Source organism: Prionailurus viverrinus, chromosome C2, assembly GCF_022837055.1.
Source record: "Prionailurus viverrinus isolate Anna chromosome C2, UM_Priviv_1.0, whole genome shotgun sequence".
Lineage (NCBI taxonomy): Eukaryota > Metazoa > Chordata > Mammalia > Carnivora > Felidae > Prionailurus > Prionailurus viverrinus.
The window spans coordinates 90,759,647-90,783,955 of NC_062569.1; the positions used below are offsets into that span (position 1 = coordinate 90,759,647).

Consider the following 24,309-nt stretch of genomic DNA (forward strand, 5'->3'; position numbering starts at 1 on the left):
TCACCTTTCATTTTCACTGATCTTGTGTTTCTTCCTTTCTGTTCATAGTTACTGCTGTTGTATTTGTCTTATTTTGGTATAGGGTGCTTCAACTGTTTTTTGGGAAATGGGCTAGGTATAAATACATTTCAAATACAGACCAAGCAAATATCGTAAGCAAATATTGTAATTACTTTTAGAACACCTTAATAAAAGAGCAGTATTTCAGAGTCACCTTAATACACACCTATATTTGACACTAGCAGGCCTGAGCTCATTAAGTTCCCAATTCCCTGATTTTACCAAGAACAGATCTATTTCCTGAGTGCAACCCTAGTTATCTTCATCAGTCCCCACTCTGGGGAGGCAGGGCCCCAAGGCTAAGGGATTAGGAGTTGTATGTGCTTAGCTCTGTAACCCTACATAAGTCATTAACATCTGATTACCTCAGTTTCCTCCTTCATAACAAGAGGACAACTAATTCTCAGCCTCCATGACAAAACTCATTATGATTAGGTAAATGCGGAACTGCTCTTAGAAGTAACAGTGCGGTATTACTATCATACACATTAGAAGCCTAATGAGCTTAAAAACGTTATACTCACGGTAAAAATTTTTCATTCCAAATTCACAGTTTCTTTGGCAACAACACGAAAGGGCAGAGAAGTTATATAAACACTCAGCGACGCAGATACCAAATAATGAAAAAAAAAAGCATTTCTATACATAAAACATTATTTATACCTGTTTTCAGTTTTTACATTAATATGTAAACATCCCATTATCCAAAAATAGAAAAAAACAAAACAAAAGCAAAAAAACAAATTAAACAGCTGGTGAGTTTTCAAGTGTCTTTGCTGACTGATCCAAAACACCAAACACCATAATTCAATAATTCAATGATAAAGGAAAACCAAAGTGAACCAAACTGGTAAGAGAGCTATTAAGTATCAATATATAGCAAAATCACGATTAACCAGAATGCTCCAACTTCTTGGTTAATTGGCTATTTACAAGAGAACTCCTCTTGTTTTAACAGTTAGTTCAGAAAAATCTTTCCACAATGAACCACTTCACTCTCCTGGCTCAAAAGTACAAAATGCCAAACAGTTTTATTTTGATGAGTCAGGATCATGTGGTATATCTTGGGGCAGCTCTCAGAATATATATAATTTCTCTGCAGTTTTGTTAGAGGCAGAAAACTGAAGTGAACTGGAGTTTCCGGTTTTAAATAAATCCCTGACATTACAAGCTTATTGTCTTCCTTTTGCCTCATTCTCCTAAAAAGGGAGTGCAGCAAAAAGTTCTAGCTAGCAAGATTTTACAGTTAGTTGCAGGCATGCCTACATATACAGGTTCAAACAAACATGGTAGTTCAACGACTTTACCCCTCCGGACTATTTCTTCTGCTTAATAAATATGCCCAGTAACATGAGTTATATGTAATGGGTCCACTGTTTTCTGGACATCAAATTTTAAATTCGTATTCCTTATGTATTCCTTGTTTGGAATCTTTTCTCTAAAAACAAAAGAAAATCATTAATGAAGGTAACTTGCAAAACCAGTAGAGATGTAGATTTTTGCTAATGGAATCAAACTGTGCTTCCTATATTATTAATTCCTAACCTCTTGAACAATCTTTATAATGTTATGAAAAAACAAACGAGTTCTCTAAGAAATTAGGTGCAGAACTCCTCAAAGCCATAAAATAATAAGAGTTGCTGGGAGAAGTTACCTTCTGATTCTCTTAGTACAAGTTCAGTGTTCCGGACCCACACCGTTGGTAGCACACAGGAGGATTTTAGGTGGTATACAACACAGAGCTAAATAATGCAGAATCACAGTGAGAATGTCATTCCCTTTACAATTCTCTTTCATTCTTCTCATAATCCCACAGAGAGAGCCCCATTTTGGTGCTGGGTAACATCTCTCTCACTGCAACACACAGCAGGCTTCTTGGATTCAACACCTTAGCAGACATTAGTATCTAGTTAGAATTTAATAACATTTCTTGTTTTAATTTTATTTTGTTGTTACCCTTTATTCATGGTAAATTGATGCCGGTTTTCCTCTTGGAGTAGAGATTAGTTTCTTTTTACAATATTTTAAAATTTAAAGATAATATTAAGAAATAATACTTATATATAATACTTAAGTGATTGAAGTTTGGGAAACAATGGTTATAATTTAACAAACCACATTTTTAAAAAGTGATTTCAAAAGAAACTACAAACATGGTCTAGAAAGGAAACATAGGTTACTGTGTTTTCAGTACTTGTGATGTTCGAAAGATGCACTTATAACAGCTTTCTCATACATCAAGTGATTTCCAGAGTTTAGATTCAAGCAAAAATATAAGACGAAAAGAACGAATTCCACACCATCCTAGACTTCATAAACTCATGGTACCTTAAATGTGCAAATAATCTGATATTTAGCAAGTTGTTTTAAATATAAACTTTGTGGCATCTTTTTATTTGGGCTATACTCATGCCTCATAAAGGCGAACCCAGGTCATAGAGTTCCCACTCGGTCCTCAGAGCATGTACCACATACATTTTTGATTGAACTCTTCAGAAGGATTCAGGACTGCTGGCCAAGTCTTCCAATGGCATCTGACTGTTCTTCCACTGTCATGGCCCTGGAGAGAGAAGTCTCTTCCTCTGAATAATAATCTCACGGCTAATATTAAGTTTGCCTAACAGGTACTATATGCTCCCAGGCATGCCATGCTGACTTGAAACAAAAAGGATAGCTGGAGATAAAGAAAGCAGAGCTTCTTGATTGTGGTGAACAGTTTCTTCATCACAGTGGCAGTTAAATATACTCCCTCCTTTTTCCCCAGAAGCCAAGGCAGTATGTCTGAAGGATGGTGTCAGACATCATAATCAGGAGCCTTGCTCTGGGCTTGCCTTAGCCAGATCTGTAGTGTAACAAACGCTCCCACGGTCACGTGAAAGAAAAGCTGCCAGAGGTTGCGCAGTTCATAGAGATACATGTTGCACAGACAGATTAAACCAAAAGTCAAAAAAGATTTGACATTCCGCCAGCCGGTGTAGTAGACAAGTAAATAACACTGTTCAAAATATAAAATGAAAGATGATTAGGGTTACAAGAAAAGAAACAGATGCTTCTACTATAAAATATTAACAGGCCAGAGAGTAAAATATGAGGGGATTTTTCATCTACAGATAAGATAATGTAACATCTTTAAGACATTCGCTGTGAAAGCTGTACAGCTTGAAAAGAAAACAGATTTTTCCTTTTATGTTTTTCATTTGTCAAAAGATACAACATTTTATATCACATGTAAAATGGAGTTACAAGTGGATAACTCCCTTGCAAACAGCCTGAACACATTCCTCAAGGGGACAGGCAACTCTGAAGCATTCTCAAGGTCTAAGGGGATTCCATCTCTCATGGTCATCCCAGAAAAGTACAAAAAACTCAACCAAACTATAGCAAAATGGACTCTTATATAACCTGAATCTGCATATTAATGAAATCAACAAATACTTACTGATCCCCCATTAAGTGCAAGGAACTAAGCAAGGTAGAGGATCTGAGTGAACGTTTGAGCTAGAATTCATTCAACAGATGCTTATTGAGGTCCTGCGAGTTAGGCATTGTTCTCTAGTTTCAAGTAACCAAATGAAGCCCTTGCTCACATGGAGCTTACATTCTAGTGTAGAAAGAAAGATTTTATATATATATATATACATATATATATACATATATATATGAGATTAGATAGAGGATATAAAATATCAAATAGTTATGCCTTAAAATAAAAGACTGAAAAGGGGACAGAGCATATGATGATTGCTATTTTCGGAAATATAGTAAAGAAACTACTCTCCCAACCCCCAAATCCGGGTATTCACCTTTTCCTGCTTTATTTTTCTCCACAATGTAATTATAAACACACTTTAAAAATATGCTTGTTTTGTTTGTTATCTATATTCATGAGAGGAGAGATTTTTGATTGTCTTGTTCACTCATTTATCTCCAGTGCCCAGAACAGTGCCTGGCACATAGTAATTGCTCAATAAAAATCTGACTGAATAAACTGTTTTCTAGACGAGATCTAAAATTCACAATCTGTTAAATATAGAATCATATGTGATTACAAAGTCTTAACAAAGAAGCACAGGTCTTTGTGTGAAATTGTATCCAGGCTTCAGTATAGGAAGGGCTTTAAGGTGTTTGCAACAATGCACAAAGAATATGGAAATGTTCTGTTAAATCTGTTCTTACACAAATCAGGACTTTGCGTTACTTAAAAAGAAGACGGATATCCAAGCAAAATGAACTGGAAGCATTATTTTATTTCAGTGATTTGCATTGTGTAAAAAATGTTGGAAAAATAATTTTTCCTTTTGAAATAATTTTAGTCTTAGAGAAGAGTTGTAAAAACAGTAAGTCCTTGTATAGCCTTCATTCAGCCTATTCCCTTTAATGGTATCCTCTTGCATAACCACAGTACAGTGATCAAACCAGAAAATTAACACTGATAAAGTACTGTAGACTAATCTAAGATTTTATTGGAATTTTGCCAGTTGTCCCACTAGGGCCCTTTTTCTGGTCCAATTCAATCCAGTATTCCCTACTGCATTCAGCTGTCCTATCTCTTCAAATCTGTTATAGCTCTTCAAGTCTTTGTTTTTCATAACCTTGACAATCTAAAGAGTATCAATTATTTTGTAGAAAGTTATTTTGTAGAATGTCCCTTAATTTTATTTTGCCTGATACTGTCTCAAGACTGAACTGAGGATACATAGTTTGGGCAAGAATACCACAGAGGTGATGTGCAATGTATCTTATAATTGGTGATGTTAATTTTGACCTCTTGGTAAGATGGGGTCTAACAGGTTTCTCCACTGTGAAGTTAGTATCTTCCCCTTTGTAATTAATAAGTATATTGTGGGAAGAGAAATATAGACATTCCCAGGTGAAAGACTAAGAGAATTTGGCACTTAAAGAGGCACCCGAAAAGAATGACTTAAGGAAGTTCTCGAAGCAGAAAGGAAACACTAAACGAAAAAACCCTGGAACACTGGGAAAGCAAAAAGTACCGTCAGCAAAAATATAGATAAATGTAATAGGTTCTCCCTCTCCTCCTGAGATTTCTAAATTAGGTTTGATGGCCGAAGTAAAAATTAATAACACGGTCTGATGTGGTTCTAAATGTATGCAGAGGAAATATTCAAGACAAATTATAAATAGGGGACAAAGAGACATAAAAGGAGATACAATTTCTGTGTTTCACTTGAACTAGTAAAATGACAACACCAAAAAACTGCTAAGTATGTGTAATGTAATACCTAGAGCAACCATTTACAAGCTATGCAAAGAGATAAACTCAAAACCACTACAGATAAATAAAAATGGAGTTCTACAAAAACATTCACATAACCCACAGGAAGGCAGGAAAAAGAAAACAGAAAAATGAAAAACAGAAAACAAAAAATAAGATGGCAAACTTAAGCCCTAATATATCAATAATTATATTAAGTGTAATGGCCTAAATACAATTAAAAAAACAGAGATTTGCAGAGCAGATTTAGAAACAGTTTTTAATCTGTCTACCAGACACTCACTTCAAATAATGTAGGCAAGATGAAAGTAAAAAGATGGAGAAGGATATATTATATGCAAACATTAATCAAAAGAAAGCATGAATGGCTGTATTACTATCAGATAAATATAAAATTATTTCAAAAAAGGGCTAGAGTGGGATATATCATCATATATTATATATATTTTTATATTATATAATGATATATAATGATAAATGGATCAATCCACCAAGAAGGCAACAATACTAAATGTGTATGAACCAACAACAGAGCTACAAAATAGGCAAAGCAAAAACTGATAGAACTGAAATGAGAAATACACCAATCCACAATTATACCTTAAAACTTCAGTACTTCTCTCTCAACTGACAGAACTAGATAGAAAATCAACAAGGATACAGGAAAGCTGAATACCATCGACCATCATGATCTACCTGAGAACTATAAAGCATTTACTTAGTTATAGTAGAAAACACATTCTGTTTAAGTGCCCATGGGACATATACCAAGACAGACCATATTCTGAGCCATAGAATAAATTTCAACTAATTTAAAAGAACAGAAGTCACACAGAGTGTTTTCCAACCACAGTGGAATCAAACTAGAAATAAATAATAGAAAAAAACTGAAAAATCTTCAAACTCTTGGAAGCAAAACAAAAGCAAGACAAAATTCTAAATAATCCATAGGTCAAAGAGGAAGCCACAAGGAAAAAATATTTAAAATACATTGAATTAAATGAAAATAAAAATGCAATGTATCAGCCAAATTATGGAAGAACCCAAATATCCATTGACTGATGAATGGATAAAGAAAATGTGGTGTATACATACAATGGAATATTACTCAGCCATAAAAAAGAATGAAATAAGTCAGAAAGAAACAAATGCCATTTGAGTTCACTCATATATGGAATTAAAAAAAAAAAAGAAACAGATGAACACAGGGAGGGAAAAGAGAAAAGCTAACCAGGAGAAAGAGTCTTACTATACAGGACAAACTGCAGGTTCTGGAGGGGAAGTGGGTGGGAGGATGTGTTAAACAGGTGATGGGTATTAAAGAGGGTACTTGTGATGAGCACTGAGTGCTGTAAGTGATTAAATCACTATATTCTACACCTGAAACTAATATTACACTCTGTTAACTGGAATTTAATAAAAACTTGAAAAAAATAAAAATAAAAATTTTAAAAAAACAAAAAAATGGAAAAAAGGCAACATATCAAAATTTATGAAACACAGATAATAAAGTGCTCAAAGAGGGAAAGTTATAACACTAAATGTATATATTGCAAAAGAGAAAATTCTCGAATCAATTATTTAAGCTCCCATCTCAAGAACCTAGACAAAGAGCCAAGTAAACCAAAGCAAGCTTGAAGGAGGAAGTAATAAAAGAGAAGAAATCAATAAAATCGAATATTGGAAAAAAACAACAAAACAAAGAGCAGGTTCTTTGAAAAAATCAATGAAATTAACAAGACTGCTAGAGAAAAAGATCCAAATTACCAACATGAGGAATGAAACAGAGAATATCACTACAGATCCTACAGACACCAAAAGGATAGTACGGAAATACTATGACCAACTCTACACACATAAATTTGAGAAGATGAAATAGACCACTTCCTCATAAAATACAAACTATCATAATTCATCTAAAAATAATTTGAATAACCCTGTAAGTACTAAGAAAATGGAACTTAATACAGATTATATAGCCAAGTAATCAAAACTATGTGGTACTGGCACAGAGACTGACACAAAGATCAATGAAACAGAATACTAAGCACAGAAGCAGGTTCACACAAATATGCCTGACTGATGATGTTTCACAAAGATGCAAAAGCAATTCAGTGGAGGAAAAAGATAGCTTTTTCAACAAATGGAGCAACTGGCCATTCATCCACAAGCAAAAAAATCCCCATAACTAAAAACACACAAAAAAACCTTGCAATCTAATCATCTAAGTCTCATATTTTATACAATCTTATACCAAATTTAATTAATAATGGATCATGAACTTAAATGTAAAATATAACACTATGAAACTTTCACAAGAAAAGAAAGGAGAAAATCTTCAGAGTCTAGGGGTAGGCAAAGAGTTCTTGAATCGATGGAATTATAATAGTCAGTGGTGACAGACGGTAGCTACACGGCATAGCATGTAAACTTGTTCAGCCTCTATGGTGTACACCTGAAACTAATGTAACACTACCGGTCAACTTCTACTTCAGTGAAAAGAAAAAAAAAAAAGTTCTTAGACCTGAAACCTCAAGCATTTTTCCATAAAGGAAAAAACTGATAAAATGAACTTTAGCAAAATTAAAAACTTTTGCTCTGCAAAAGACCTGGCTAAGAGGATGAAAAGACAAGGTACAGACTGGGATAAGATACTTGCAAATAACATTTCTGACATGGGACTAATGTCTAGAATATACAAAGAACTCTCAAACTGGACAGTAAAAAACAAACAACCCAATTAGAAAAGAGGCAAAAGACATGAAAAGACATTTTACCCAAGAGGACACACAGATAACAAATAAGTGCAAGAAACCATGTTCAACATCATTAGCCACCAGGGTAAATGCAAGTTAAAATCAATACGAGGGATCACTACACACCGACCAGAATAGCAGTGATAACAACAAATGCTGGAAAGGATGCAGAGAAATGGGAGCATTCACACACTGCTGGAGGGTATGCCACTCTGGAAAACAGTTTGTCTGTCTCAATAAAACTAAGCATGCAACTACTATAAGACCTAGCAACTGCACTCCGCTGCATTTATCTCAGAGAAATGAGTCTTCATCTTCACACAGAAACCTATAAATGAATGCTCATAGCAGATTTATAATAGCCCCAAATTGGAAACAGTCCAGATGTCCTTCAATGGATGAATGATTAAAATAAACTGTGGTGCCACCACACCATACCATTCAGCAACAAAAAGGAACAAAACATTGATATATGCAACAACCTGGAAAAATCTCCAAAGAATTATGAGGAGCAAAAAAAATAACAATCACAAAATGTTACAACCTATATGGTTCCCTTTATAGAACACTGCTTAAAATGAGAAAATTATAGAAATGGAGAACACATTAGTGGTTGCCAGAGATTAAGAGGCCGGAGGGAAGTGGATGTGGCTATAAAAGGGCAACCTAAGGGGTCTCTGTGGTGATAAGAATATTCTACATCTTGACTGTGCTGACACGCACATCCTGGTTGTGATAATGTATTATAGTTGTATACGCTGGTACTACTAGGGGAAGCCAGGTAAAGATTATATATCTCTCTTACAACAATTATAATGATCTCAAAAAGTTGAATAAGGAAACCAACTTTATACTCAACGTATTTGTCTGCAACTTACTGTATAAACAACTAACATACACACTATGCGCATACACATACAAAAAGAGAGTGAGACAGAAGTGCTGCAAAATGTTATAAAGTGGTGGCTCTAAGTGTACCAGTCTTTCAACTTTTCTGGAAGTCTGAAAGTTTTCAAGGTAAAGCATTGAGGGGGAAAAAAGAACAGTCTCTAGTTTCTAGGTCCTTTGATATACTATTTCAAATGTTCCATAGCAAGATGACTCCTATCTTGTTGAGCTCTGTGCATCCAGAAGTCCCCAGAGCCTGGTAGCCATTCAGGTCTGATCTAACGACGATTAAAAAAATCCTAGGGGCGCCTGGGTGGCGCAGTCGGTTAAGCGTCCGACTTCAGCCAGGTCACGATCTCGCGGTCCGTGAGTTCGAGCCCCGCGTCAGGCTCTGGGCTGATGGCTCAGAGCCTGGAGACTGTTTCCGATTCTGTGTCTCCCTCTCTCTCTGCCCCTCCCCTGTTCATGCTCTGTCTCTCTCTGTCCCAAAAATAAATAAACATTGAAAAAAAAATTTTTTAAAAAATCCTGACACCAGCAGATGGAGCATGTTATATGGTAACAGGTAATCACATGTTTCACTCTGGAAAAAACCAGCATGATTATCACTCTGCTCAGCATATGTGGAAAGCATGCAGCTTCCTGTCTGTCAGTGAGAAGAAAATTGGCTTTCTGCTTTTCTTTTTTAAAGCATGAATTTGTTTAATTTCTCTCCAGTAAAAGAACAGCTGAGCAACAGTGCTCCCCTTAGAACTCTTTTCAGCTATTTTGAGGAATGTGGCAGAGGTGCGCCTCTACGAGCAACACCACTGCTTGGGAGGCCCAAGACTGGAGTTCGAGTCACTAACCGGCTATAGGAACATCTGGGCCTCACTGAAAAATGGCAATGGTAACTTTAGTGTGGGACGTTCTGTGAGGACTTAATGGTACAAGGAGTGTAAAGGGCTTACTGGCACACATAAGAGCTCAATACACTTTGTTATTATTAGTATTTAAAATTATTTCATTAAGGCAAAACAGCCAAAAGTACATTTTACAAGAATTACTCATGAAATTATTTTAAAGTTAACATTTACCTCACATTATTTTAGAATATGAAATCATGCATATAAAGATTATAAAATTGTAATTTTATAGCATAAAAAATTATACAAATATAGAATTTTGCTTATAGACAGCCTAAGATAGTGGAATGAATACAATATTTAAAATCAGAAGACCTAGACTTAAGTCCTGACTCCAGCACTCACTGGCCATGTGATTTCCAGATAGGACTCAAACTGCCTCAAATTTCTCATCTTCAAAAATGAGATAATATCGTCTGTGTGATAGCACAGATTAAAGTTTTAAAAAATCTACCCAAGAATATTTCATAAAATTAAAGCACCTGTGACATTAACAAATGCAAGTTTTCACATTTCCTGCATGAAATGTCGTTCATTATAATTAAATCTGTCAAACTAGATAGAAAATTTCTAAATACAAGTAATTCAGAAAAATTTGAGGAGTTTAAAAAAGAGGACCACCTGAAACTAAAAAAATATTTTTAATAAACGTTTACTTTTTTGTTGAGCGAGAGAAAGGGGGACAGAGGATCTGAAACAAGCTCTGTGCTGACAGCAGCAAGCCCAATGCAGGGCTCGAACTCACAAACTGAGAGATCATGACCTGAGCCAAAGTCAGATGCTCAACTCACTGAGCCACTCAGGTGCCCCTGAAACTAAAATTCTTAATCCATCTTTACATAAAGTCAAATGCATATATTCAAAGTATTTCACTAGAGACTTCTACTGAGTTTTAGGTAGCCTTATATTTTCAGTCCCAAAGCGAAGCTTTCTAACATTTTTTCTATGTAAGCCAGAGAAATGTGTCACTTATAAAAGTTAGGTCAAAAGGTCTTGCTTGCTCTACCGTGTTTCAGCAAAGACACTCCCAAGTTTGGGTAACTGGCATGGCTACCCCTCCTTTCCCTACGAATCTGTGCTTCCTCTCTTAGAAATGCGAGTACCCATCTCCGTGTTACCAGCTGCAAAAACTCCGTGCTCCTTAAGTCTCATATCTATCCTGTCTTCAAGTCCTAGGAGTCTTCCTCCTCAATGTCCTTCCCTCATCCCCCATTCCTACCAGAATTACCAGAATTTACACTCTCATTGCCTTCTGCCTGAACTAATGGAATCAACTTCCAACTAATTTCCTTTCTTCCAATTTCTCCGCTCTGGCAATCCACCCTATTCCTCACTACTGAATTAAATATCCTAAAATCCTGCTTTTGTTGTTCCCTGTTCAAAGACTTTCCCAAAAGTACAAAATTCTCATGCTGAAGTATAAGCAGAGCCCTGAAGCTGAGTAATAAATCACCCCCAAAAAATCTAGAAGTAGCCTTTATCACCACAGGCAGATGACATGGTACCACGGAAACCAGGCACAGGAGGGAGTTAACATTAAATTCACTGGGATCTAACTACATTCAAAATGGAGATGTAGGTCACAAAGCTAACAGGTTCAAACTAAAAGAGAGGCAAAGAATTCAGACATTATTTTTATTTATTTAAAGTGCACAAGCAATTATTATAATTGATACTGAAACAAACAATAACAGGAAAGTGTTTCTTAAACATTGAAGAGACCCTACCTGGTAAAGGCAGGCTGCTGTTCCAAGGAAAAATGCAACAATGTAATTAAAATCTTCACCATCACTCTGCAAAAACAAAATTAAAAATTACTTTTTTTGGTGGAAGTCCATTTCCAAGAGTGATCTATCAGGATAGGCTACAACCATGTTTGTGCACAAATGGTCGAATTTTTCCCAAAGAGTTATATAAAAATTTTCAAGAGTCCTAAAAGTCCCAAGGAATGTGAGATACAGAAAGACTACCAGTGTTCCTCTATGTCGTGGTCCATCAATTTCATCTTACCCATGGGAAAGGTGAAATGAAATGGAATCATTCATGCCAAGGGATTTTTTAAATGGAGCCGGAGCCCATTAAGGGGATGACCAGATAAAACCACGAAATTTGAGCTGGGCCAAACTACAAATATTCTTAGGCCTCTGCCCAAACACCCGCAATTTGCTATAGTGAGAGACTTTGCTTAGAGAGAGACCTAGCAATCAATTATATTCAGACAAGATTAGTTTTCTGCTGCCAACACCAGACAAAATAATTTGTAAACAACAACAAAAGAAACCCATTCCTTTTTGTCTTGTTTAAACCCTGGATTTTTGTACCCTAAAGGAACACAATATGAGTTGCTACCCAAATCTGTGCTCCCCAAGTTGCACTTCTGAGATCCTAAACAAATGCTTTTATTTCAGCTCTGCCTCTTTTCTCAATCAACCTGAGAAAAGATAAAAGCCAATGGGAAAGTTTCCACATAAGGTAAAAAGCCTCTCTTCTCTCTACTGAAAAAAAACATATAAAAATGTACAACACCCCAGTGGCCTATAAAGTCAGTCCTGCTCACTTGGATCACTACTTGACTCAAATAAATATTGACAAACTTAACTATCTAGTAAGCATATCACTGAATCATCCAATAAAATAATCTGACATGATTTTGAAAAAACGCCCAACGAAACTGAAAAGTTACTGTCCACTAGAGTGTGCTAAATCCCAATGAGGACAGTCAGACACGCTCCGCTAGAAAAATAGCCACCCAGAGGACGAACAGAGATACATCATGCATAGAATGATTCTTTTCAAAGAAAACTGACGGAAAACTAATAGGAAACCCAAGTTTTTCTACTCTCTTCTAATTTCTCTTAAGTATATTTAATTTCTTTCAGTGTTTTTATGAAGTAAAGCATAAAGCCCAGGCAGGAGCATTGAATTTTGCCCTTATTTTAAAAAAGGATCTTTATACAATGAAAATTTTCACAAGACATGGGAATTTCTCTCATGACCTTGTCTTCATGAAATAATATACAAAGAAAACTCCTTTTCCACTTGCTACTGGGCAACAGAACTGACAGGAAGGCAGAGGGACAGTGGCTTATCCTGGTGAGATGATCTTAAAATAGGAACATTAACCTGTCTGGGATGCTTAGGCCAGTTCTTCCAGGCCTTCAGAGGCATGGAAGGTCAACACTAAACATTTCTAAATTTAATAATTCTAAGACTTTAACTTCTTTTTTCTTAATGCTTTCCTTTTTAAATGATCTTTTTTTTCTGATTATAAAAGCGTATGTTCACTGTACAGAATTTAGAAAATGGACTGTTACAAAGAAGAAATTCATACATCCTGTAATACCAGAACTCTGGGAGGATTACCACTAACCATTCCATGTACTTCCTTCCAATCTTTTCTGCACAAAAATATATGTACGTTAAAAAAAACTGAATCATTGGCTCGGAGCCTGGAGCCTGTTTCCGATTCTGTGACTCCCTCTCTCTCTGCCCCTCCCCCGTTCGTGCTCTGTCTCTCTCTGTCCCAAAAATAAATAAACGTTGAAAAAAAAAATTTAAAAAAAAAAAAAAAAAAACTGAATCATGCTTTTATATATTGCTTTTTAGTACTACACATTATATCACAAACACTTTCTCAAAATACTAAATATTCCTCAACCACATGATTTGTAGCAATTATATAACCTTTCACTGTGGGGATATACCATTAATTTAATGATCCTACAGTTGGATATTATTTTTCCCTCAATTTACAGTATCACTTTATAACTCTCTTAATTGCCTTTGGAACACTTAAGAGGATGTTTCTGGAGTCAGTCAGACCTAGGTTCAAATCTTTACTTACTATCTGTATGGCCTTGGACTATTTAACAAACTTCAATTTTCTTTTTTCAAAAATAAAAGCTGTAGACATTAAATAACATTTACAAAGACATAGAACTGTAACTGGCACACAGTAGGTCCTCAAAAAACATTCACCAACTTCTCTCTCCCTGAGGTTCCTGTCTGCATCATTTATCAGGTAATTAGGTTACCTTCTAGTATTTTTTTAAAAAAATATTTTGAGAGAGAGAGCAACAAGTGCATGAGGGAGGGGCAGAGAGAGAGGGAGACAAAATCCCAAGCAGGCTCCATGCTGTCAGTGCAGAGCCCAAAGCCAGGCTCGATCTCACAAACCCTAAGATTGTGACCTGAGCCAAAATCAAGACTTGGTCGATTAACTGACTGAGCCACCTAGGTGCCCCTTTCTAGTATTGTTTAACCCTGTAGTATACTGGTCTTACCTTCTCAAGTAGACGCAAACCTTTCTTTTCTTTTTAATTGATATATTATTGACATATATAACATTATATTAGTTTCAGGTGCACAATGTAATAATTCTATAGTTGTATACACTGCAAAATGATCACCATAATAAATCTAGTTATCATCTATTTATTTGTATGTTACCATACAAAGTTACAAAATTTTTTCTCTTGTGATGAGAACTTTTTAAGATTTACTCTTAGCTATTTTCAATATACAACCCAAAATTGCTGACTGTAATCACCATGTTAACATTATATCCCCATGATTTATTTTATAACTGGAAGGTTGTACTTCTTGACCCCCCTTTACCCATTTTGCCCACCCTCCAATCCTGTCACCTTAACCTCTCTTCAAGGCAGAAAATCAGTCTTACTACTTGCATGAAACTGCACGTAGTAGGAATTCAACAAATGCATTCCAGGTAAAGTTAAGCTTTAAAAAATCTTTATTTTTACTTGCTAAAGAGAAGACTATCTATAAACCTATTCTTCCATTCAATAAATATTCATTAAACACTTATGAGCCAGGCACTGTATTACTACACCCAGGATAGAAGACAAAATTAAGTCCATATGAACTCAAGGAGCCTACTTTCTAATCAAGAAGGCAGGTACATCAACCAACAATTCACACTCAAAGTAAGAACTGATGGGATAAATGCGTGTACAGGATACAAGGGGAGCCTACTGGAGATAGATCTAATTCTGCCTGGAGTAAAAAAGGGTCATAAAAGGTTTGCTCAAGGAAGTAACGCTTAATCTGGGTCTTGATTAAGAATGAACTAGTGGAAAGGTAGACAAAATAGGGAAAGAATTCCAGGCAAAGAGAGTAGCACATACAGTCTCAAGGAAGGAAGAGCCTAGGATGACTTCATGCCTTCTCGTTAAGGCAACATTTGAATGAGACCATTCAATCAGGTGGGACTATAGGAGGAAAAGTAGGTTTGAGAGCAGAAAACACTGAGTTTGCTTTTAATTTTTAAATAAATTTTTATTTTTATTTTTGAGAGAGAGAGAGATAGAGATAGACATGAGCATTAGCATGTGAGAGGCAGAGACAGGGAGACACAGAATCTGAGGCAGGCTCCAGGCTCTAGGCGGTCATCACAGAGCCTGACACGGGGCTCAAACGCAGGAACTGTGAGATCATGATGTGAGCCGAAGTCAAACGCTCGACCAACTGAACCACCCAGGTGCCCCTTACACGGAATTTGTTTTGGACATGCTATTTTGGAGGTGTCAATGTGACAACCAAATAAATATATGTCATAGATATTTAAGTCAGCTTCAGTAAAGGGTTGGATCTAGAGATCTTAGGTTAGTTATCTATTTAGATAGTTGTTAAATGAAAGGCCTATGACAATCAAGCATAAATCTTAATTCTTGATTGGCTCCTAGCTGGAGAGAGAAAAAAACACTATAAAGGATATTTGGAATCAGTTGTAGAAATTTGAATATGAACTTAATAATAGATAATACTGCATTGACCTTAAAAATCTTTGATGTAATAAAGGTATTGTGAATCTACAGAATTCCTAGCCCATAAGGCATACATACTGAATAATTTTGAAATAAACTATCACAATACCTACAATTTTACTTTCAAATGATTCAGGAAAGAAACAGAAAAAGGGGTAGGTAGGTATACAGGTGGGTGCTAATTGTACTGTTTTTAAAATATTTCTGTAAATTTGAATTCTTCTAAAATAAAATGTGCAGTAGGGGGGAAGGGGGATAGAAATTTTTTTTTAATGCTATGTAACCACTAAAATGAACATAACAGATCTCCAAATACTGACATTAAATGATCCCCTACATATCATTAGGTGGAAAAAATGCAATTAAGTATGAAGAATATACTACTGGGGGCGCCTGGGTGGCTCAGTCAGTTAAGCATCTGACTCTTGATTTTGCCTCATGTCATGATCTCACAGTTCTTGAGTTTGAGCCCTACTTTGGGCTCTGTGCTGACAGCACAGAGTGTGCTTGGGACTCTCTTTCTCTCTGCCCCTCCCCTGCTTACGCTCTCTCAAAATAAATAAACTTAAAAAAAAAAAAAGAGTAGACTGCCATTTGTATTAAAATACTTCGAAAAGAATAATTATTTAAGTAAAATTACAAATACATATGTACTAGCAGATGCAAATAATCTCTTTAGAAGGATAATCCAGTGGTTAATTCTAGGGAAGACAAATGAGTAAAGAATTACTTATTGTGCCAATTACAGGCTCTGAAATTATAGAGTTTGAAACTATAGGCATGTGTACATTTTACTCTATGAGGGTATGTATGTACATGTGCATATGTGTACCTTCTTTCAAAAAGGTCATCATGAAAATATCCAAAGAGAAGGTGTAAAGTTAAGACGACTATAAAGCCAAGGGCAGAATTGGAGAACACCACTATTTAAAGGACAGGTGAAGGAAGAAGTTTACCAAATAACCTGAGGGACAGGAAGACAAAAGAATACAACAGGAGAAAATTGTTTCTTGGAAATAAAGGGATAAGAGAATGTCAAGAATAATGTAAAATACAACTATTAATAGTGACTTATTTGCTTCTAAATTTTTAAAAATATTTCTGAAAATAAAGTTAGTTTTAAAAAAATTTTTTAATGTTTATTTTTATTTTTGAGGAGAGACAGAGTACAAGTGGGGGAGGGGCAGAGAAAGAGGGAGACACAGAATCTGAAACAGGCTCCAGGCTCTGAGCTGTCAGCACAGAGCCTGATGTGGGGCTCGAACCCATGGATCACGAGATCATGACCTGAGCTGAAGTTGGACACTAAAATGACTGAGCCACCCAGGCGCCCCTAAACAGTTACTTTTAAAATGAAAACCTGAACAGCATGTGCGAGGAGACAGGCCCCATAAGACAAGGCCTCAAGAGTGGCTGCAATATCTTGCAATCAGAAGGATACTGGTGAGCTTAACGGTCAGTATTTGAAAGAACTGAGGGCAGAAAAGAGATCACAATAGATTAAGAGAATAGAGGTAACGAAGTGGGAACAACCAGTCTATTCTTTCAAAAAATTAGAAGGGAACATACATCAAGAGGTTTTTAAAGATCAGCAAGTTACAGCATATTTATGAGCTAAGAGAAAGAGCCAGCAGAGAAAAAGCAAATGGAATGCAGGTGAGGGAATAACAGCTAGCAGTTGGGGAAGGCGGGAGAGAGGTTCAAGAGGGGGCACAGAAGTGTGTGTGAGGGAAGAGACAATAGAGCGATGAAGGCAGGGTGGGACAGGGAAGGAAGGGGCAGAGGTAAAGTTCGAATAAAAGTTTTATTTTATTTAATTAATTTATTTTTTTTACACAGTCTTGAGGTTTTTGTTCTTGTTTTTTTTTTACATTTATCATGCTATGAATTCATAGGGAATGAGCTCCAACAGCTCAGGCTCCTTTCCACTGGTTCTCACAAAATGTGCATCTCTGGGTGGGGCAGGCTGGCGCTTCAGTTGAACCCAAGTACCTTTCTCCTTGACTTTCTTCTTTTTCTGATTGTTTTCCTTCACACGCTTCAGGAAGCTGTCTCAGGTCTTTGAGTGGTTAACATGCTTAATACTTACAAGAATTCTCTTAGCAAGAATCTTGCCCTTAACTTGTTTGTTTACAACAATGCCAACAGCATGGTGGGTAACACTGTAGACTCTTCCAGTTTTGCCACGGTAACATTTGTGGGACATTCCTTTTTGAACAGTGCCCATTCCCTTGATATCCACAATATCATCTTTCTTGTAGATTCACATGTATGCTTCCAAAGGAACAACTCCATGTTTTCTAAAAGGCCTACAGAACATATAGCGAGTACCTCTCCTCTTTCCCCTTGTGTTGGTCATTTTGGCGAATTACTGAAAGATGGAGGTTCTGACCAAAAGGTTGAATTAAAAATTTTAAAAACGTCACTTTCACCTTTAGGAGAACGCTAGGATACCAATATATTGCTTTGAAAACTAACAAATAGAGGGTCACTTGGGTGGCTCAATCAGTTAAGCGTCCAACTTTGGCTCAGGTCATGATTTCACAATTTGTGGGTTCAAGCCCCACTTGGGGCTCTGTGCTGACAGCTTGGAGCCTAGAGCCTGCTCTAGATTCTGTGTCTCCCTCTCTCTCTGCCTCTCCCCCACTTGCTCGTGCGTGCTCTCTCTTTCTCTCTCTCTCAAAAATAAACATTTAAAACAATTTCAAAACTAACAAATGGAAAGAATATTTTTTTAAATGTGAGGATGAAAAACATAACAGATGAACATATGGGAAGATGGGGGAGAAGAGGAGAGGGAAACAAACTACAGGAGAATTTAAAGAAAAAAAATTTTAATGCTTATTTTTAAGAGAGAGTGTACATGTGCACACAAGTGGGGGAGGGGCAGAGACAGAGGAAGACAAAGAATCCAAAGCAGGCTCCAGGCTCCGAGCTGTCAGCACAGAGCCCCATGCAGGGCTTGAACCCACAAACCCTGAGATCATGACCTGAGCCAAAGTCGGACACTTAACTGACTGAGCCACCCAGGAACCCTGAGACTCTTAACTATTGGGGGATGGGCTAAATGAGTGATGGGTATTAAAGAGGGCACTTGTTGTGATCAGCACTGGGTGTTGTATATAAGTGTGAATTACTGAATTCTACTTCTGAAACCAATATTGTACTGTATATTTTAACTAAAATTTAAATAAAAATTTAAAAAAATGAAAGGATGAAGAGAGGAACAGAGGCAATATATAATAATCATACAATGTTTTCGGATGATACTATTAAAATGTTTGTAATAATTGGGAAATATTCACTTTTTAATCTTAAGTGGAAAAAAGGGCACAAACATACAATGGATATGACATACATACAGGTACATATGTATGTATATGCATATATATAAAAATACAGAGAAAATTTGGAGATGATTTTTATTTTCTTTATACATTTTTCCCTCAACTCTTTAATAATGAACATAGAATCAGGAAATATACTTTTATTTCTTTGAAAACAAGCAAGCACTGCATCTTAGCATAGATAGTATGCTACTAAATAAATCAAAACCTTTTTTTTAATTAGGTATTTAATTAGGCATTTAATTAGGTATTATTTTAATTAGGTATTAACAAATCTATGGGAAATAAAGAACTTAAGGAATAAAAGAAAATTGATTACTTCTGCTTCGTAGTAGCCATTACTAACAATTTCAGAACCAGAGAGTCTTAGAACGTTAGTACTGAAGTGGTCCTTGAGCCTATGTAATTTAATACCTGCATCTTACAAAATAGGAAAATGAGATCCAAGAAGGTAAATAAGTCATCCAAGGTCACTAAGTTAGTTACTGGCACATGGGACCCCGGTATCCTGAATTCCAGGCCAGCATTTTTACTGCTGTATCAGAATACTCAATTTTTCTCTAATGCACCACATGAAAATTACTTCTAGACTGACACCAGCCTAATTAATATCACTGTCTCAAGGTGGCTCCTTAAAGGAACACAGACAACATAAACCTGATGTGATAAAAGATTATACATTCGCGAGGTGCCAATTCACAATAAACCCATTAACATCTCTAAACTCAGAACAAAGTTAGGAAATGAGTGAAAATAATCTAATTTACACATTACTATGAACACCAAATCAAATTTTCCAACTTAATATAAAACTCTACTCATCCTACACCTCCCCAGTTTGAACTTACATTCTAAAGAAATGCTTCAGTGCTATATAGTTTAATAAATTCCTTGTTATTACCCTAAGAACCAGTTATTCATTAAGAAGAAACAAACTTGTGCCAAATCTTCAAACGATGTTAAAAATACACAGGAATGTTGATTCATGTAGGTTCTCAAATTTAAATGTGCCTTAGGCAACAACTTACATACTAGAAGATAAATGTGGCAAACATTTTTAGCATTCAAAAAGAGTAGTTAAAATTCGTGGTCTTAAAAAGGTAAACTTTAATATCAATGTACTCACACTCAGGAAATACATTACATATTTTCAGCTAAATCTATAAATATCCCTAGATAAATCCTTGGCTCTTAGATTAAGTATTAAAGAAATGTTGAGACCACTTAATCTGTGTACTGCCTTTCTGCCTCCTCTGTGACCACCATGATCTGAGTAACTCTACTACAGGTAACTTCAAAACAGGGAAGTTTAAGTCCCAAGTCCTAGAATTTACATTCAAGGCTACACAGCAACCATCTCAAAAAGATCTACTTTTACTGACCAAAAATCATCTACATTGACTCCAGAGACTATTTCTAACACAAAATACAAAGACGAACCACAGAGAAGGTTGACAGAAGGCTTAAGTTCAATGGCTTTTGTGAGAATAAAAAGGACCTTTTATCCAAGTCACAAAAATAGACCCCAAGGAGGGAAAATTAAAAGCAAAAGACCTTACGTTCCCAATTTTGTATATATTTTCTTTCCAGTTGATCTGGGCTATAAAGGATGTACTTGTGGAAATTAATCTAGCTTGTACCCCTAATCCTACCCTGCTTAAAACTAAAGTTATCAGTGCCCTCTGCATTCTGACATTTCATTCTCTCCTTCTGTTTGCCTGTTGTCCATTCCACCTTTCAGGATACAGAATCCTCAGAAGGCAGATACATCCAACGTTCCATTGTGCTCCTTCATTATTCTTATAACAAGACATGGGAAAATAATGCCAAGCACCACTTACCAGAACATTTTTCTCTATACTGATATAAGATCCCCAATAATTGGAACACAAGCAATCTCTACTTTTGGTCCAATGAATTTCCAAAAGCAGTGTCTGATTTATGTGAGATCAGAATTTGCTAGAAAATCCTTTTAAACTACTTATGAGTGACAAACTACCATGAACTACCTCACAACTCTGCATTCTGTTTCCTTGTTCTTTTCTCTGAGCATCCCTGTTTTAGAAACCTCAATTATTGATAAGTGTATGTGGAGTACATCAGGTGTCTATGGCAGAACAAAGATTTAAAACATTCCTAAAAGAACAAAATAACCAGGTGTCCACACTTTCTAGGCAGCTAAAAATCCCATATGGACCAATTTAAAGTTCCTTATATCAGGTAAGAAGGAAACACTGTTTGGAATAAATTTAGTCTAGGACAACAATAGAAAAGGAAAGAATTCCGTATCAATCATTAGAAAGACACATCTCAAAGATACAAGCATCTACTGAGTCCCCAAATTATAAAATGATCTGGTAAAAAAGCTCTCTTTGTCCCTACTTGTAATTTATCCCATGCTTCCTCACACTCCAGCATCACAGTCTTAAGGAACTGTTTAAGACAAACAACTTGAAGCTTCTAGGCAAACTGTGGATTCGTAGAGGCAGTAAGAAACTATAAAAACCCAGGGAAAATGCTCAGGCTCCTTTTAACCCCCATAAAAATAGTTGCCTTTACTCTACTGAAATGTTACTTGAAAATCCTCCTATTAAGTTGGGTTAACAGAAGTTGTCTTTTTTGGGGGGCACCTGGGTAGCTCAGTCGGTTAAGTCAGTTTTGGCTCAGGTCACAATTTCACAGTTCGTGAGATCAAGCCCTGTATCTGGCTCTGTGCTGACAGTGTGGAGCCAGCTAGGGATTCTCTCTCCCTCTCCTCTCCCCCACGCACATGTGTGCACCATCTCTCTCTCTCTCTAAAAATAAGTAACATTAAAAAAAAAGTTGTTGCCTTTTTTTCAAGTTTAAATAACAGGTGCTAATAAATATTCATTTTGATTACTTAAAATCTGAACAAGTATGGTTCAAAAAGTAAAAATAATATAACCAAAGGTATATATTATGAAGAGTCTCATTCCTACCCTGCTTCCCATCTATCCAGTTCCTACTGCATTTGTAAGTTTATCATTCCAGAGTTTCTTTATGCAAAGAAATGCAGATTAAAAGATATTGTTATTTTTCCAGGCCATCTTTGGTGGGAGTACTTGGGGCTGAGCTGAGAGGGACTGGTGGGCACAGGATCAGAGGGTCTCTAGCTCTCTCAAAATGGCCACTATTCTGAGGGCACAAAGTTGTACATTTGACCTTAAAACATGAATCACATTCCTGGACACATTCCACTCTGGCTGGGATGCTGACATCCCCTCCTTGCCTGTGTGAAGGACAAGGCTCAGCTCCTTCATGAGAAGAGAAAGCCGATCCACCATTCCCTAAGAGTTGGCTGGGTGCAACAAGCTATACTTTTAACTACTAAGTGGAGCTGCACCTAATGAAAATTAAAGCCCAGAGAATGCTCCTCCCTTTCTGGTCTTTGTTTTAATGTTGGTGTGTATGCGTGTGTGTTTAATCGATTTTTATCTTTAGAATAGGTTTACAGAAAATTAAGCAGAAAGTGTACTACAAAGAGTTCCCATATACCCGGCTCTTTCCCCTGTTCACCATTTTCTCATTAACATCTTACATTAATGTGATATATTTGTTATAACTGATGAGCCAACAGCGACACATTATCATTAACCAAAGTCCACAGTTTACATTAGGGTTCACTCTTTGTGTTCTACATTCTTTGGGTTTTGACAAATGTATAATGAAATAATCACCCTTACATTAACATACAGAATAGTTTCACTGCCCTAAAAATCCCATGTCCCAACTGTTCATCCCTTCCTACCTCCCTCTAAACCCCTGGCAACCACTAATCCTTTCACTTACTGTCTCTATAGTTTTGCCTTTCCCAGAATGTCATATAGTTGGAATCATGTAACTATGTAGTTTCCTCAGACTGGCCTCTTGCATTAAGCATCAGGCATTTAAGGTTTAGCCATGTTGTTGTTGTTTTTTTTTAATTTTTAAAAATGTCTTTATTTTGAGAGAGACAGAGACAGAGAACGAACAGGAGAGAGGCAGATTGAAATGGAGACACAGAATCTGAAGCAGGCTCCAGGCTCCGAGCTGTCAGCACAGAGCCCGATGCGGGGCTCACGAACTGTGAGATCATGACCTGAGCCAAAGTTGGATGCTTAACCAACTGAGCCACCCAGGCACCCCAGGTTTAGCCAGGTCTTTTTGTGGCTTAAGAACTTATTTCTTTTTCTCATTGAATAACACTCCATTGTACAGATTGTTTATTCTTTCACCTTTTGAAGGACATCTTAATTGCTTCTGGTTTTTTGAAATTAGGATATAAACATTCATGTGCAGGTTTTTGGTAGATGTAAGTTTTCTATTCATTTGGGTAAATATACATAGGAGTATGATTGCTGGATCATATAGTTAAGGCTATGCTTAGCTTTGTGAGAAACAGCCAAACTGTCTTCCAAAATGACTGCCATTTTGCACTACCACCAGCAACGAATGAAGACTTCATATTGTTATATATCCTAACATTCGGTACTGCCAGTGTTTTGTTTTGTTTTGCCATTCTAATAGTTTAGTAGTTTCTTATTGTTGTTTTAATTTGCAATTCCTTAGTGACATATGATGTTGGACATCTTTTCATATGCTTTTTTTCCACCTGGATATCTACTTTGGTGGGGTGCCTGTTCAGTTCTTTTGCCCAATTTTTAATTGCATTGTTTACTTTAAGTTTTAAGAGTTCTTTGTATGTTTTGGATACAAGCCATTTGTCAGATGTGTCCTGCAAACATTTTCTCCTAGTCTGTGGCTTATCTTCTCATTCTCTTAATGTCCTTCACGGGACAAAACTTTTTAAACTTTCATGGGTCATGCTTTTGATGTTGTATATAAAAAGTCATTACCAAACCCAAGGTCATCCAGGTTTTCTCCTGATATCTTTTAAAAGTTTTGTACCTTACATTTAGGTCTGTGATCCGTTTTGAGTTAAGTTGTTTAATTCAAGGTATAAAATCTGTCTCCAGATTTTTTTTTTTTTTTTGCATGTGGATGTCTGTTTCAGCACCATTTGTTGAAATATTATTCTTTCTCCACTGAATTGCTTTTGTTTCTTTGTCAAAGATCAGTTGACTATACTTATATGGGTATGTTTCTGAGCTATTTTGTTCTATTGATCCATTTGTCTATTGTTTTGCCAACACCACACTGTCTTAATTATTATAGCTTAACAGTAAATCTTGAAGTTGGGTAGTGTCAGTCCTTTGATTTCCTTTTCCTCAGTATTGTATTGGCTTTTACCTGTCCTTACTAGGATCACTTTGTCAGTATCTACAAAGTAACTAGCTGGGATTTTGATTGGGATTGTGCTGAATCTATAGA

The 24,309-nt window shown here is 36.3% G+C and overlaps 1 protein-coding gene and 1 pseudogene across 4 annotated transcripts in view; both read right to left on the bottom strand.

Moving 5' to 3' along the window:
- Positions 1 to 696: 696 nt before the first annotated feature.
- Positions 697 to 24,309, bottom strand: part of SEC22A (SEC22 homolog A, vesicle trafficking protein) — a 76,497-nt gene continuing 52,884 nt past the window's right edge. For all 4 annotated transcript variants that reach the window (XM_047874110.1, XM_047874112.1, XM_047874111.1 and 1 more), the window contains 2 exons: positions 11,573 to 11,638; positions 697 to 3,055 (listed from right to left, as the gene is read on the bottom strand). In XM_047874110.1, coding sequence (XP_047730066.1) covers positions 2,855 to 3,055; positions 11,573 to 11,638 — 267 coding nt within the window. In that variant the 3' untranslated portion in view covers positions 697 to 2,854. The remainder of the gene's footprint in view (positions 3,056 to 11,572; positions 11,639 to 24,309) is intronic.
- LOC125174586 (60S ribosomal protein L21-like) lies at positions 17,234 to 18,007 on the bottom strand (annotated as a pseudogene).